At 35.8% G+C, this 14,736-nt stretch overlaps 2 protein-coding genes across 5 annotated transcripts in view; one reads left to right on the top strand and one right to left on the bottom strand.

Annotated features, from left to right (window-relative positions):
• PDE6C (phosphodiesterase 6C) overlaps positions 1–9,905 on the top strand; it is a 41,678-nt gene extending 31,773 nt beyond the window's left edge. The window contains exons 16-22 of the mRNA XM_077779691.1: positions 2,529–2,629; positions 4,382–4,489; positions 4,618–4,681; positions 6,817–6,891; positions 7,007–7,090; positions 7,468–7,621; positions 9,573–9,905. Of these exons, the coding sequence (XP_077635817.1) occupies positions 2,529–2,629; positions 4,382–4,489; positions 4,618–4,681; positions 6,817–6,891; positions 7,007–7,090; positions 7,468–7,621; positions 9,573–9,634 (648 nt within the window). The 3' untranslated portion in view covers positions 9,635–9,905. The remainder of the gene's footprint in view (positions 1–2,528; positions 2,630–4,381; positions 4,490–4,617; positions 4,682–6,816; positions 6,892–7,006; positions 7,091–7,467; positions 7,622–9,572) is intronic.
• Positions 9,906–13,419: 3,514 nt separating this feature from the next.
• LOC144244414 (protein FRA10AC1) overlaps positions 13,420–14,736 on the bottom strand; it is a 52,338-nt gene continuing 51,021 nt past the window's right edge. For all 4 annotated transcript variants that reach the window (XM_077779705.1, XM_077779723.1, XM_077779712.1 and 1 more), the window contains one exon: positions 13,420–13,598. In XM_077779705.1, coding sequence (XP_077635831.1) covers positions 13,556–13,598 — 43 coding nt within the window. In that variant the 3' untranslated portion in view covers positions 13,420–13,555. The remainder of the gene's footprint in view (positions 13,599–14,736) is intronic.

Genomic DNA, 14,736 nt, shown 5'->3' with positions numbered 1-14,736 from the left:
GTTTCAGGTGTACAATAAATACAGTGATTTGACACTTCCATACACACCCAGTGCTCATCACACCTGCACTTCTTAATCCCCATCATCTATTTAACCTGTCCCCTGACACACATCCCTACTGTTAACCATCAGTTTGTTCTCTGTAGTTAAGAGTCAATTTCTTGGTTTGTCTCTCTTTCTCCCTTTCTCTTTTTCCCCTTTGCCCATTTGTTTTGTTTCTTAAATTCCACATATGAATGAGATCATATGGTATTTGTCTTTCTCTGACAGACTTATTTTGCTTAGCATAATATTCTGTAGCTCTAACACAATTGTTTATTCTTAATTCTACATTTAAATGGGCCCACTACTTACAATCAATCCTTTAATTATGGTTTCTCTATTCCTGTGTATCTTATTTTGACTCACCTCTTGATTGACTAGATTTTTGTCAAATGGTAGTTTTTCCAAGAGAGTCTAATCTAAATACATATTTAAGAATACCTGTTTGTTACATTTGTTTTTGAAGATCAGTTCGGCTGGACATATAGTCTTGTGTCACACTTTTTCTCAGAAATTGGAGGATATTGCTTCACTGTCTTTTGGCATTGAAGTGTTGCCCTGAAAAGGTATATATGGCCAATCTTTTTGCCTTACCTGTGACTTGCTTTTCTGCATAGATGCTCATCTGATACTTAATTCTTCATATTTTAGTAATGTCATTTGATGTCTTGGTGTTATCTTATATTTTTTCCAGCTCTGATTGCTGCCTCTGCCTTAGCTTACTAAAAAAATTTAAAAAAAAAAAAAAAGGTGTATGTATATTACTCAATTTGTTCCCAAAAGGTATTAGTGGAACCTTCAAAAATACATATTAGGTTAAAAAATAAAATAGAGCTACTTGTAAAAATGAAACTAAGATGAAGCCATAGTAAAGGCCCAAAATGTGTACAGTGAAAGGGACAAGATACGGGCCACAAATTTGGTCAAAAGCTTTCTAGTAATTAATATAAATCAGAAGCAGGATTTTCAATATGAATCTATATCCATAGATTAAAAAGAAACCACTCAGGGGTACCTTGGTAGCTCAGTCGCTTAAGTATCCATGTCTTGATTTGAGCTCAGGTCAAATCACCTGTAGGGCTCTGTACTGACAATGAGGAGCCTGCTTGGGATTCTCTCTCTGCAGCTGTCTCTGCCCCTCCCACACTCGTGCACATGCATGCTCTCTCAAAATAAATAAATGAGCGTTAAAAAGAAAAAACTACGTAGAAACTCTTCTTTTATGATCCTTAGATATGAAAGAAAAAAAGAGAAAATAAAAAGTATAGAATTAAGACAGGATTTTCAGTTTGCAGACTTATCCATGTTTTTAGATGAATGTCAAAATGAATGAGGAAAAAAGATAAGAATGCAATCTGGGTATATATATGTATTTCATGACCATCAACTTCATGTGGCAAAACCACTATACATCTATCCTTTGGCCTGTATGCCTAAAATGATTTATTTGGAATATGAGACCTTTTTCAAATGATACATATTATTATACTACTATTAAATATGCTTCCATACATCAATGGTTATTCAGTGTAGTTTGTTGCTTAAAAGAATGTAATCAACAAAATGATACATATTGGAATATGAAACCATTTAAAAACCGGTATCAAGGGGTGCCCTGGGTGACTCAGTTAGTTAAGTGTTCGACTTTGGTTCAGGTCATGATCTCACAGTTTGTGGGTTTGAGCCTCGCCATCAGGCTCTGTGCTGACAGTTCAGAGTCTGGAGCCTGCTTCAGATTCTGTGTGTGTGTGTGTGTGTGTGTGTGTGTGTGTGTCTCTCTGCCCCTCCCTCACTCTTGCTCTGACTCTCAAAAATAAATATAAAACATTATATACATATATATAATATATATATATAAAATGCCAAATTTACTCTTGTTTTCTAGTACACTATTAAGCTGATCCATATGTGAAGAGATTATTAGTGAGAAACTCTTCGAAGGAAGCCTAGTTGTTTGTAAAATACAATTGCAAGAAAACATTTTAAGAACAACTTGAGAGATTTGATTATTTTTCCCATATATATGAGTACTAATATAATTTATAGTTTCTGAAAGTTTTACAGCAACTTCTTTGATTACTCAAAAATTATCTGGTGGATAATTCAGCATGTCTAATATCTGGATGTACCAGATAGTCTTTATCAAATCTCCTCAGTTAATTCAAGCAAAGTTTAAGTCTGCTGTTACATTTTTAAGTGATCCTGGAAGAAAACACTTTTATTTAGTCCCAAAACTTATATATACTGATAATATGAATATTTGCTAATAGTATCTACTTTTATAGTTTAAATTACTTTACTCAAAGTAGACTGGTAACTTAATCCAAGAGAAAAGCTGAAAACAAAACAAAACAAAAAGTGAGAGAAAGACCTAGTTTTTCATCTCTCTATGCTAATAATCCTTATTTTGTTAAACATAGTTTGGTTTATTTGTTGAGCCAAGGCAAATTAATTATTGCACTTTATTGTGAATTTGTATCTTACAGAGTTTAAACATCTTCCAGAATCTAAATAAACGCCAATTTGAAACAGTTATTCATTTGTTTGAAGTTGCAATAATAGCAACTGACCTGGCCTTATATTTCAAGTAAGTACAGAAGTCCCCTAATCTATGTGTTTCTGCCTCACATAAATGATCCGCTGCATTCAAGTCAAAAGGCATTTATTCACACACTGGTTATTCATTTTCCTTTTGGATCATCAGTAGAACACCCTCAAGGTACTGATAGTGAGTTTACTAGATATCTTAAAACACATTTTTAAAAAACTAAGTCCTGATGTCCATTAGTGTGTTATCTGAAGAAGTCTGAGGAATGCACAGCAAGGTTGGTGCACCTGCCTGAAGAGTGATGCCCCAAAGCCTATGAGGATTTTGTCCCAGTGGGGTCCTTATGGTCCAGAGTCTGGTATTAGAGTTGCAGGCTCAGACATCTGATTCTGCTGGAGACTCGAGCTAAAAAAAACCTTGGCAATACTGGTGCACATAAACCAAACTCACATAATTCTGAGTTATGTACAGCAGAATGCTATAATGGTAATCATCATAATGACCAAGGAGACCAGGTACTCCAAACCTCTGCCCATTTTCTTGTCAGCGAAATATAGAGTTACTTGGTGAAAATGGATTAGAACTAGGTGAACTAGTTATAATATCCAACTATTTAATGACTTAAATGGGTAGTATCAAATTGTGCCTCTCTGATCCTTCTTAATTAAAAAAATTATTTAATAGTTTGAAGATGAAGATACTTGGAATAATATATTGATAACCAAATATCCATGACCCAGATTCAACAAATGCTAAGATGTTGTCACACCTGAGATTTTTTTTTTTAAAGGAAAAAAAGTAATGCAATTGAGCCATCCCACCCCACTCCACCACAAAAACCCCTCCCTTCTCTCTCACAGACATCATCATCCTGATGCTGATGTGTATTCGTCCTTTCTATCCACGTTTTCATATGGTATTGTTTTTGTGTTCTAAAATTTTCCATAAATGGCTTCATCTCCTACATACTTTTCTGCAACTTGCTTTTTCATGCAACATGTTTCAAAGATTTACCTTGGTGGTAAATGAAGATCCAGTTCATTTGTTTTAACTGTATATTCAGCTTTGTGAACATGCCATAATTAATTTAGCCGTTCTTCTATTCATGGACATTTAGATTTCCAACTTTTCGATATTGTTGGCAATACCACATCGTATGTCCTTGCACGCACATGAGAGTTTCTCTGAAGTATGTACCTAGAAACGGGATTGTGACAAGATTTGCAAATCTTTAGTTTTATGCACCATTGCAAAGTTGTACTCCTGAGTAGTCTTCCCAATTTAAACTCCCACCAGCAGTGTGCAACAATTCCTGTTACCCCTCTTACGGATTACCTTTGATCTGGGCATGCTTACATCCGTTTACTTGTTTATCTTGTTAATTTGAGAGTGAGATGGCTTCTTATTGATGTTCAAATTTGTATTTTCTTATTTACCAGTGAAGTTGAGTATCTTTTCATGTATTTTAGGTTCTAATTTTTTGTTTATTTTATGCATTACATCTCATCACAGCCTGTGGCCTTTATGTTTATGTTATAATCTCTTTAGCTTTAATGTATTCAAGTTTACTAATTTTTTTTTTCCTTTCTGTGGCTTGTAGTTTTTCTGTCCCTTTCTGTGCCAAGGGTTAACAGCTATTCCCTATTTTCTTACCCCTTGACCGCTTAGATCCACTATGTACACATCTGATGCAAAGTAGGAACTTTAACTCTGAATAGCACATATTAAAGGCACTTTTTTAAATCTCTGGTCTTATATGTTAAAATTCTTGCACAGCTGTATCTTTTTTAGGAAGAGAACCATGTTTCAAAAAATTGTTGATGCCTGTGAAAAAATGGAAACTGAGGAAGAGGCCATTAAATATGTAACCACTGATCCAACCAAAAAAGAGGTTATAATGTGAGTAGTCAGAATTTTATTCCTCTTTTGGCCAAAAAACAACACAACAACAACACAAAAACAAAACAAAAAACAAAAAACTTATGTTTTATGTCTTTCTATTTTAACAACTTCTGTTTTCTTCTAAGGGCAATGATGATGACTGCATGTGACTTGTCAGCTATAACCAAACCCTGGGAGGTACAAAGTCAGGCGAGTATGGTTACATTTCCTTTTCTGTCACATTCTTAGGTATGGTCTAGGTCCCATGTAAGAGTGAATGTGAAGATTCTGGCAATCTCAAAACTGTATTATAGGTAGCAACTTATATGACTATATATTTTGTACACAATTATATTTCATTACCCTGGAACAAACAATCAGTTTATAATTTAAAAAGAAAAAAACTTGAGAAGTTAAAACAAAAATAAAATGTTCCCTGTTGGACCTCTGTTAATGAAGAAAAGCAAATAGCTTTCAAGAGCTCACAAATGTCAATAACACAATAGGTCATTTGGTTAGGCCCCAGAACAAGGCAAAGAGAAGGGACCTTGGAAAGAAATACTTTCTGCAAAGAATTCCTCATCATTGAACAGGCTGCAAGAATTATACAAAATTATTCAGGGAATGCCTGAGTTTTAAATAGAGATAAATCAGCACAGGACAAGATGAATCTCAGTGCCTTCTCTATCTGGGGTGGTTTTGCTCCGACAGCCTCTTCTTCACTGTGCTATCAGTTATTACAAGGCACCATCTGTAGTAAGTTCATGCTTCAGGGTGCCTTCCCAGGAAGTTCTCTGCCAACCTTGGGTAGTGGGAGTGAGGAGCCACTAGTTTACTACTTGTTTCTTACGAACTGGATGAAAGAAACTTCTCATTTTCTCTCAGTGACATTTAGGAAAAACCCTAAAAAGAAAGGCCAGAATTCACTGGGTTCAACTATAAATGTGGGTTGTATTAGTAAAGACAGAATAATTGGAACCATAAAATCCCAAACCATACACTGGTGCTCCCCCACCCTGATGTGCCTGCTCTTCCTCCTTTATTCTTTATCTGCACAGTCACCCTGGCCAGCAACCTGGGCCTTGCTTGAAGTTCATCTCCCCCATTCCTGCCCGTCACCCTTGCCACAGCCTCAGGTCAGATACCCTCTGTCTTCCATCAGCTCTGTGGTGGCAGGATCCTCCTGAGTGATCCTCCCTCATCCTGAACTGCCCAGCCTTCCTCTGAGCTGCTGCTGGGTTTATTTATAAAGAGTTCTGCTCAGCCACTCCTGTGCTTCAAAGCCTTCTAAATTAAATTCCCCATTGCCAGAGGTTTTCAAGCTTTCTTAAAAAAAAAAAAAAAAAAAGCAGTCCATTTCCTGCTCCCCCACATCCCACAAAAAGTTGTACAAAGATCACTTTATAGAAAAGAAAAAAAACAAAGTTACTTTTGCTTAAATCTCTCTTGGCCCCCACCTGCCCGGGCAGCTAGTGCATCCTGGAGGAACTCTACGGCTCCAAGAATAAGCATCAGTGGTCTAGAGAATCAAACTTCCTAATAAAGCTCACATGGCCTGTCCCCACCATTTTTCCTGTAATTACCAGATTATTTCCTGTAATTCTCTCCCCTTTACTACCTCACACTCTAAGCTCTGTATGTTCAATTTTAACTCAGCAGATAGTCTGCTCCTCCTCTTGACCTAAAACTACTATTCATCCTTGATGATACAACAGAAATTCAAGCTCCTTATGAAACTCCTCTTTACTCCCTTCTTGATCCACAGCACTTCCTCATGTAACTGTCTCTACTAGACTGTGAACATCTTAGAGAAAAAGGTCACACCTGAGTTGGGTTCACGCCAATGAAAGGGAGCTAGCAGATAATCATAAAACGTGATACATATTAGGGTTTTAAAAGCTATATAAATTTTCCCTCAATGTCCTCATATCATAATCAAGTAAAGCTGTGTTCTAATCTGTGTGCGTGTGCGTGTACATGCAGACGCATGCTAGATGCTAAGAGACAGCAGGACAAGAGGAGGACATGGGATGATTTAGAGCTTGAAGCAAAATGTAATGGAACTAAACATTCTCCCATCCCCCCTTTCTATTGTTGAGAGGTGGTGGCGATAGCAAATAGGAGACAGGTGCTCAAAGAATGGGCCTACGACACTGAAGTCCGAAGAGGAACTCCCCTTTCCCATTTCAATATAATCTGTAGATGACATCGTTTCAATACCAAAGATGTGACAATACCTCAAACATTAATATATACACTATCCTTAAATGTCACTCATACTGATAAAATGTAGATTCGCTACTAATGAGTCTCTTTCATGAACTGAGTCTTATTCTTACTTGCAGGTGGCACTTCTGGTTGCAAATGAATTTTGGGAACAAGGAGATCTGGAGAGGACTGTGCTGCAGCAACAGCCTATTGTAAAGATTGTGACATAAAAATGCACTGCTTATTACAAATTGTTGATACAAATCAGTCTCTTTTGTTCACTGAATCTTAGAGAACTATCCTTAAAGAATGTATTTCTCTTTCTAGCCGATGATGGACAGAAACAAAAAAGATGAACTACCCAAACTTCAAGTTGGATTTATTGATTTTGTTTGTACTTTTGTATATAAGGTAAGTAAACAAACTGAGTAAAATATATAATAATCTGGACAAGGGTGTTTCTTTCAAACTGTTACCAAAATCAAGTCTCCCACATGGAAAACCATTAGGGGTGTCCTTGTTTCTCCAAAGTGGCTTGAGGAATTATCCTAATCTCTCATTCAGGGGTGGAATAAAAATTAAGAGAACTCAGAAGTGAGCACATTGAACAGACCCAGACATACTTATAAAACGGCACCTGTCTTTCTTGTTTCCAAGGCCCTGAGTTAGGCTCATCCTAGCAACTCTGAGCATTGTAATACTTCCTTACAGTTCCTTTTCTGCATATGATCCTAAGTACTGAAAATCAACTATGATTTAAATAGTTTCTGACCTAAAATTCTCTTTAGGAGTTCTCACGGTTTCATAAAGAAATTACACCAATGCTGAACGGTCTTCAGAATAACAGAATAGAATGGAAATCCCTAGCTGATGAGTACGATGCAAAGATGAAGGTAGTTGAAGAGATGAAAAAGCAGGAAGAAGGAAACACGACTGCAAAAGGTTAGATGGAGTCTGTTTTTGCTCATTGTAAAGTAGGCAAAAGTCAGGCTGAGCTTAATCTCAAGAGACAAAACCATAAAATGTAAATGCAAACAGGGGACTTGCTTTCCCAGTAATAATAAATTGATTAATGCTTTTCAGAGATTTTTCTTCCCCCAGAATAAGACCTTATGAATAATTCCGGGAGCAATTGATGAGTCCAGCTGAAGTATGGGTTGGGGCTAGTGTTCTTTATCTACTCTAGTAGGTGGCTCCTGAGTCCCTCCACTGACTACTGAGTTTTTAGAAACACAAAAGTCATGGGACCAGTGGGACCAGGGTTAGGAGAGAAAAACAATTTTAGTCCTAACATTATGCATTCGCTAGAAGGCTTTGGACAATTTGCTTAACCTCTCTTAGCTCAAAATTCTTCTCTATATGAGAAGATTTTACAGATCTCCAGCCTCCCTCCCAGTCTTAAGGAAGCCCTACATGAAAGTAAAGCTGGACAACTGAATCGGGTGACTTGAGGCTGTGCCTCAACTGTCCCCATATAGTGCTGTTTTTCCCGATGAAATTTCTACTTCTAAAGTCACTGTTAGATTTAACATTATCTTCAGAAAGCCACTGTTAAAATGCTTAGGATCAACTATGAGTTTATCAGATGACTCAAATCAAATGTCATCTTGAAATTGGGATGCTAATGCCATGATTTTGTATTTTGTCTTGACAGCACACAAAAGATTTTGTAAGAAATTCTTACTGTTTAGCAAAAAAATCAACTCTTTCCAGAAGAGGCTTGTAAAACAAAAGATATGACATGCCTTTTAGATGGTTCTATTGTTTTTAGTGGTATTTTTTAAAATTCATGGAGGGAGAAACTATTTTGCTTACAAGGTTAAGGATGTCCTTCAACGGAATAAAAGGAGTTTATGACTTTTTGATATTCATTCAGCAATGTATTTATTGGGTGTCTACTCTGTACAAGGCCCTGTGCTAGGCAGGGCCTGGGGAAGGTTGGGGTCCTTATCTCACAGAGCATACCACCTGGTAAGGGAGCTAGACATTAAACCAGTAAGTGAACAATTGATTATCTATCTATAACTATCAGAGGCTGCACAGGGGAAGGCTTTCCTGAAGAAGGATGCTTAAGCTAAACTCTGAAGACGGTAGGCTTTGGCTAAGCAAAGAAAGGAGGTGGGGTTGGGGAGGAAGTGAAAGAACAGAATATGCACAGAGGCCTTGAAGTGGAAATAAGCCTAGTGCAATTGTAGAACTCAACACTGGTGTAACTGGAGTCTGGGAAACTGGTAAGAGTTCTGCAGGGAAGTGTGGCCTTAAGGGCCTTGCTTGAGGATCTACAGGACCTAAGGGGACTCACTAAAGAGCTTTAAATGAGAAAACAAGAAGATCTGATTTGCACTTCAAAAAGATAACAAACATGGTAAATTTTACTATGCGAGTGAAAAGCAAAGATATTTCTTAGTACAAGTAAATTTAATCCTTAACTCAATTTTATGAACAGGATATCAGGTTAAGTGGCACCTGACATTTTCTTTTAGTATTCAGTATACTGGATATGGATCTTCTATACTTTATTTGCATAAAAATTACTTCTGAACTTTCCTGCTACCCTGAAAAGTCTGTGACCTAAGAACATAATTTTGTACCCTCAGGCAACAACATTTGTGCCTTGCACAGAGCAACAACTCAAGATTCCCAGATAGTGCAGATCAGTGGTTTCCTTGAGAACCAGATGTTAATTGGTTAATCATTTATTAGATTCTGTTTTTTAAAAGCACCAATCCTGAACATGAGTTCACGTTTTTAAATTATCAAACCCCTGGTACTTGTTATAAGTTAAAACTATTAATTAGGCTATAAAGTTGATACTAATGTCATGAGAGTGTCAGAATAAAAATACTCTGGGTCCACTGATTCCCAAAACTACTGTTTTTCTTGTTTCTACTAGCCACAGAAGATTCAGGAGGTGGCAGTGATGACAAAAAGTCCAAAACATGTCTAATGTTGTAATATAATCCAACTGGTCTAAACTTCAATTACTTTTTCTACTTTTGAAGAAAAACAGAAAACATGAAAAAATACTTCAGCAAATTTCATTCAGCAAACCACAAACTAACAGAGTAAACGGATCTACAGATAAGCCACCCTTGTGACCACCAAAAGAAAATCTATTGCTAGCATGAAAACCCTGAGGGCAAAATAAAGTTCAACAAAAGTGGAAAATACAAGATGAAAATAAGTGCATTTTTGGTGCCAATTTGTTTTAAATTAAAAATATACAATCCTGTAACCAGTCACAAATTCTTTTTTTAAAATTTCTTATTAACAGTATTCATTTGCTCTGGATACCATAACAAAATATCAGACTGGGTGGCTTGAACACCAGGAATTTATTTTCTTACAGTTCTGGAGCCTCCAAGTCCAAGATCAAGTTGTCGGCAGGATTGGTTTCTTGTGAGGCCTCCTTCCTCTTAGCTTGTAGACAGTCATCTTCTCCCTGTATCCTCACAAAGTCTCCCGTCTTGTGTGTCTGTGTCCTAATCTCTTCTTATAAGGACACAGTCATATTGGATTAGGGCCCATTCTTATAATCTCAGTTACTCCAATAACCTCTTTAAATACCCTATCTCCAAATATAATCACATTCTGAGGTACTGGTGGGTTGAATTTCAACATGAATTTTTTTGGGGTGGACACAATTCAACCCATAACATTAATAATTGTAATTCACACCTCAAATTCCTTCCTAAATCAAAAATCTCTCATCAACATGTCTTAAGAGTAAATACAGTACAGAATTATAATGCCTGTAAGTAGTATATGGAAAATAAAATATCAAATGTTATTCTATCTGAAATGCTATCATCTATTTCCTCTACTTTTTATCCTTGACCATGGAATGGTGAAGACCACACCCACTTTTGGCAATCTATAACAGAGATAGTTATAACAATCTATAACAGTCTTCAACAGAGATTATTTTAAGAAAATGATTACTATAACTATGTACTAGGCATTCTAAATTATTGATTTGTCAAGAGAAACTAAGGACAATCAACTACTTCTACTATATGGTGTACATCAATCAAATTAAAAATGTATGAACTTCAAATATTTTGTTATACAGAAGATATTGTTCAACTTTAAGGAGACAAGAAGAAAAAAATCACCATTTGTTTATGTTTACAAGTAAAAATTTTAAGATTTAGAATCCTAGGATTGCTGCTACTCTTACACTAGAATGTACGGTCTGTGAGAGGAAAGACTTTTGTCTATTTTTGTCTATTTTGTTCCTAAGTCTATCCTGGCACCTAGAGTAGTGTCTGTTACAAGGTAGGTGCTAAGTAAATATGGATAATATTTTGAATGAATGTCATAACAAACAGGTACAAATGAGGAGTGCCCAAAAGTTAAAATATTTTTAGGGGGAAAAAAATATTCAATAGATACACTCAAATGAGTGTTATCTATTAAAGTCATCACCTTGAGTAAGTAATACATGTACACCTGATTTCCATTACTTAAAATAATTTTGAAACTCCACTTTTAGGATTATTTTAGAAACTGCTTAAGAAACTCTTCCTTTAGCTTTATGTAATTTTTGACACCAAAGTATCAGCTCAAACAACTTCCCCTCCTTATTCACTAGAAAGCAAATTGAGGAGCAGAGATGTGCCACCACTGAAGGTCTGTAAAAATAAGAATTTTGCTTAAGAGCAAGTAGAAGAAAGCATAACTTCATGTCGCAAACCAGTGGTCCACTGGACACTGCTGACTGCAGACTGTACTATAGCCAAATGTGAGACAGGTCTGCTGGAGAATTAATCTTTAAACTCATCATCCTGAGGCCTTTTCAAAGACTCTTTACAAATATGACTTCCATTATGTATGAATGGATTAAGTGTTGTTATTATATATAATGATCTGAATTCATAAATGAACCTCATGTCCATAAACTATACTTGCAATACCAAATATATGGATCTATTTTTAAAAAGTCTTTAGTTTTTCTAGTCATCATTTAATATTACAGGAATTTTATTTTCTGATGACCACTAAACTATGAATATATTTTTATCATAAAAATGTTTTAGCTACATATATACTAATTTCAGTTTGCTGCTGGACATTTCAAGACTTTTTCCTCACAAATCAACGTTCCTTTTTAGTTACTATAAGTAGTGAAATATTAAAAAAACACAATTTCTTTAAGAAATGAGGGGATATTAAAACAATATTAATAAGCCAATACTGATTCATTGTTTTTTGATAGGTTAGAAATGACTGCGTAATTATTTCCTAGACAGTTCCTTTGTAGCAATATCCAGCATAGTGCCTCACATATAATAGAACTCTGATAAAATAAAATGAATAACAAGTATTTAATAAAAGGAAAATCTCTGATGCTAACCATTTAAAAATAAGGCACTAGCTGCTCAGTCGGTTCAGCATCCAACTTTGGTTTAGGTCATGATCTCATGGTTTGTGGGTTCAAGCCCCGCGTTGGGCTCTGTGCTGACAGCTCAGAGCCTGAAGCCTGCTTTGGATTCTGTGTCTTCCTCTCTCTCTGCCCCTGCCTCACTCATGCTCTGTCTCTCTGGCTCTCAAAAAATAAATTAACCTTAAAAAAAAAAGACACTAAACTACTTACTCTGCAATTGAATACCAATCATTCCATGCTTAAATGTCATTTAAAATAGTATATCTTCAGGGCACCTGGGTGGCTCAGTCCATTCAGTGTCTGACTCTTGATCTCGCTCAGGTCATGATCTCAAGGTTCATGGGACGGAGCTCTAAGCCCCGTGTCAGGCTCTGTGCTGATAGCGCAGAGCCTGCCTGGATTCCTTCTCTTCCTCTCTCTCCGTCCCTCCCCAGTTCGCACTCTCTCGAAATAAATGAATAAACTTAAAAAAATAGTATATCTTCAACAAAATAATCAAAATGCTATTATGATCACTTTCTATTGGTCCTCTCTCTTCACCAAATCATGCATCTTCTCTACCTCTTGGCTCTTGCTCTTTACAAAAATTGGTTAAAACCTTTTTTAAAAAAAAAAATCAAATATATCCATTTGAAAATTTAATGAAAACTGNAAACATACATAATCACAGAAGTTTGCACACAGATTCTAGGAGTGCTTAGCACATCCAGTGACTATAAGGGGTATGACTCTCAAATTAAGAATCACATTTTATAATACATCTTGGCACAGAAGTACATCCATATTTGCATGACTGTATCTGGGACAAGCTCTAGCACATACTATTACTCAGCTCAATTTTCTTACTGGAGACTCTCTCTGTTGGAGAGTTAGCTTTTGTGAACCTAATCTACTGGTTTAGACTTCTGGGACCTCATTGGCTCCCCTGCCCTCAATAGTATTAATTTAATAAACTGTTCACACACTGAGAAGTCAAATTTGATTATAGCTGCCTTAAAAAAAAAAAAAAGGTAGCTAGAAATAGGTTGTGATGGGAAAGCAGGTGCTTAAACAGAGGGGTGCCACTGACAGGAAAGTAAAAAGAAGCTGAAGACATACTTACTCTATTTCATAATTTTTGTGAGGTATCAATAATTCTAATAATTTAAGCTAACTGAGGCAAGGCAAGATAAATATGAATGAGTAAAAACAACAACAAAAACTACAAATTACAGGAACCACAGACTCTCTCTGTACAGTGTACTAGCTTCATCCTCGAGGAGCCACAGGCGGAATGGCCTGTAAGATAAGCAACTGAAAAGATACAGAAGGGAAGGCGAAACATGTCTCCAATGGAACTGAAAAACTTCCAAAGTAGCTGACATCCTGACAGTAGTTGGATTTTTATTTCCAAAGATAAACCACTCAAGCTGCAACTTGTAGATGATATTGTTGTGAAGAGTTTCAAAATGCACTTTCATATTAAGGAACGTGGGCTTCTTTCTTGCATCTCACAGAAATAAATCTTGAAAATAGTCATCAAATTCTTCTTCTCTATTTAAAAGAAAAAAGTACAAATATTGATTAAAATAAATAATTACAGAAAAAAAATTACTAGGTGACACATTATATGAGATTAATGAAAATATTTTCACTCAATGTAATTTGCTGATTCTTCTATATATCAATACATTTCATGATTCAGCCATCAAATAATTCTTAACTTCAATCATAACTATACCCAGACTGATTAAAATGTTCTATATGTTGTCACCTTCCTCTAAATATACTTATTCCCTAAGATTTTACTTTAAAGTGCATACTTTATAAAATGTTATTGCTTCTCTTTACTTTTTTGGTTGACTTTATAGCTTCCCTGTTCATTCTCATTTCAAATTATAGTCTCATCAAGAAATAATGAAAAAGAAAACTATTTTCAGGAAAAATATAAGTCTTACTCCTAATAATGGGAAAAACCTGTTTAGGCTATAGGTTTTTATTGCTCTGAGAATAGTAAATATATATTTGTAGCTGTACAAATCATGTCTAAAACAAAGAATCAAACTCTGAAAAGAGATATTAAATTGTATTATAAATGTGTTAAAATACTATGAAAACTGTCAAGTACTAAACAAGTATTTGTGTTTGGAACCAGAGTGATGAAGGAAAATACCACAGGTTTTCAAGTCAGACAGTGTTTAAGTTCCAGCTCTGTCACTTACTAATATGAGCAGGTTACTTAACTTCTCTGGGCTCAGTCTCCTTATCTGTGCAATGGAGAACATATTTCCTCACAGAGGCACTATGAGGATTAAAGGTACAAACATCTGCTTTTCTTCCTTCTCAGAAGGCAACCAAGCTGTAAAGTCAAATCCAGTTTACCAGTCTCTTCAGGAAAAGTTCTTCTACTTCAGGGATTCACAATGGGCCTCCATCATTTGATTTTAAATACTTGCAAATGCATAAAGCCATTACACCCATGTTCAAATAAAAAAAAATAAGTACACAATCAGCTAAAGTTGAGTTAAGAATTATCTGCAATTTGGCATTCCTCATGCTGCTGTCCCTTGTTCCCCAGCATGACAGCAAAATGCATTAACATTTTAAAAATTGTAGTAAGAGCTTAAATATAGAAAATTAGCTGAATCTCTGTTAGACTGAGATGTTGAGTACTTGATCAATGTCAAGTATT

Source organism: Crocuta crocuta, unplaced genomic scaffold (assembly GCF_008692635.1).
Source record: "Crocuta crocuta isolate KB4526 unplaced genomic scaffold, BGI_CrCroc_1.0 scaffold170, whole genome shotgun sequence".
Lineage (NCBI taxonomy): Eukaryota > Metazoa > Chordata > Mammalia > Carnivora > Hyaenidae > Crocuta > Crocuta crocuta.
The sequence above is the reverse complement of the archived record's forward strand: the minus strand, read 5'-3'. Positions and strand labels throughout refer to the sequence as shown.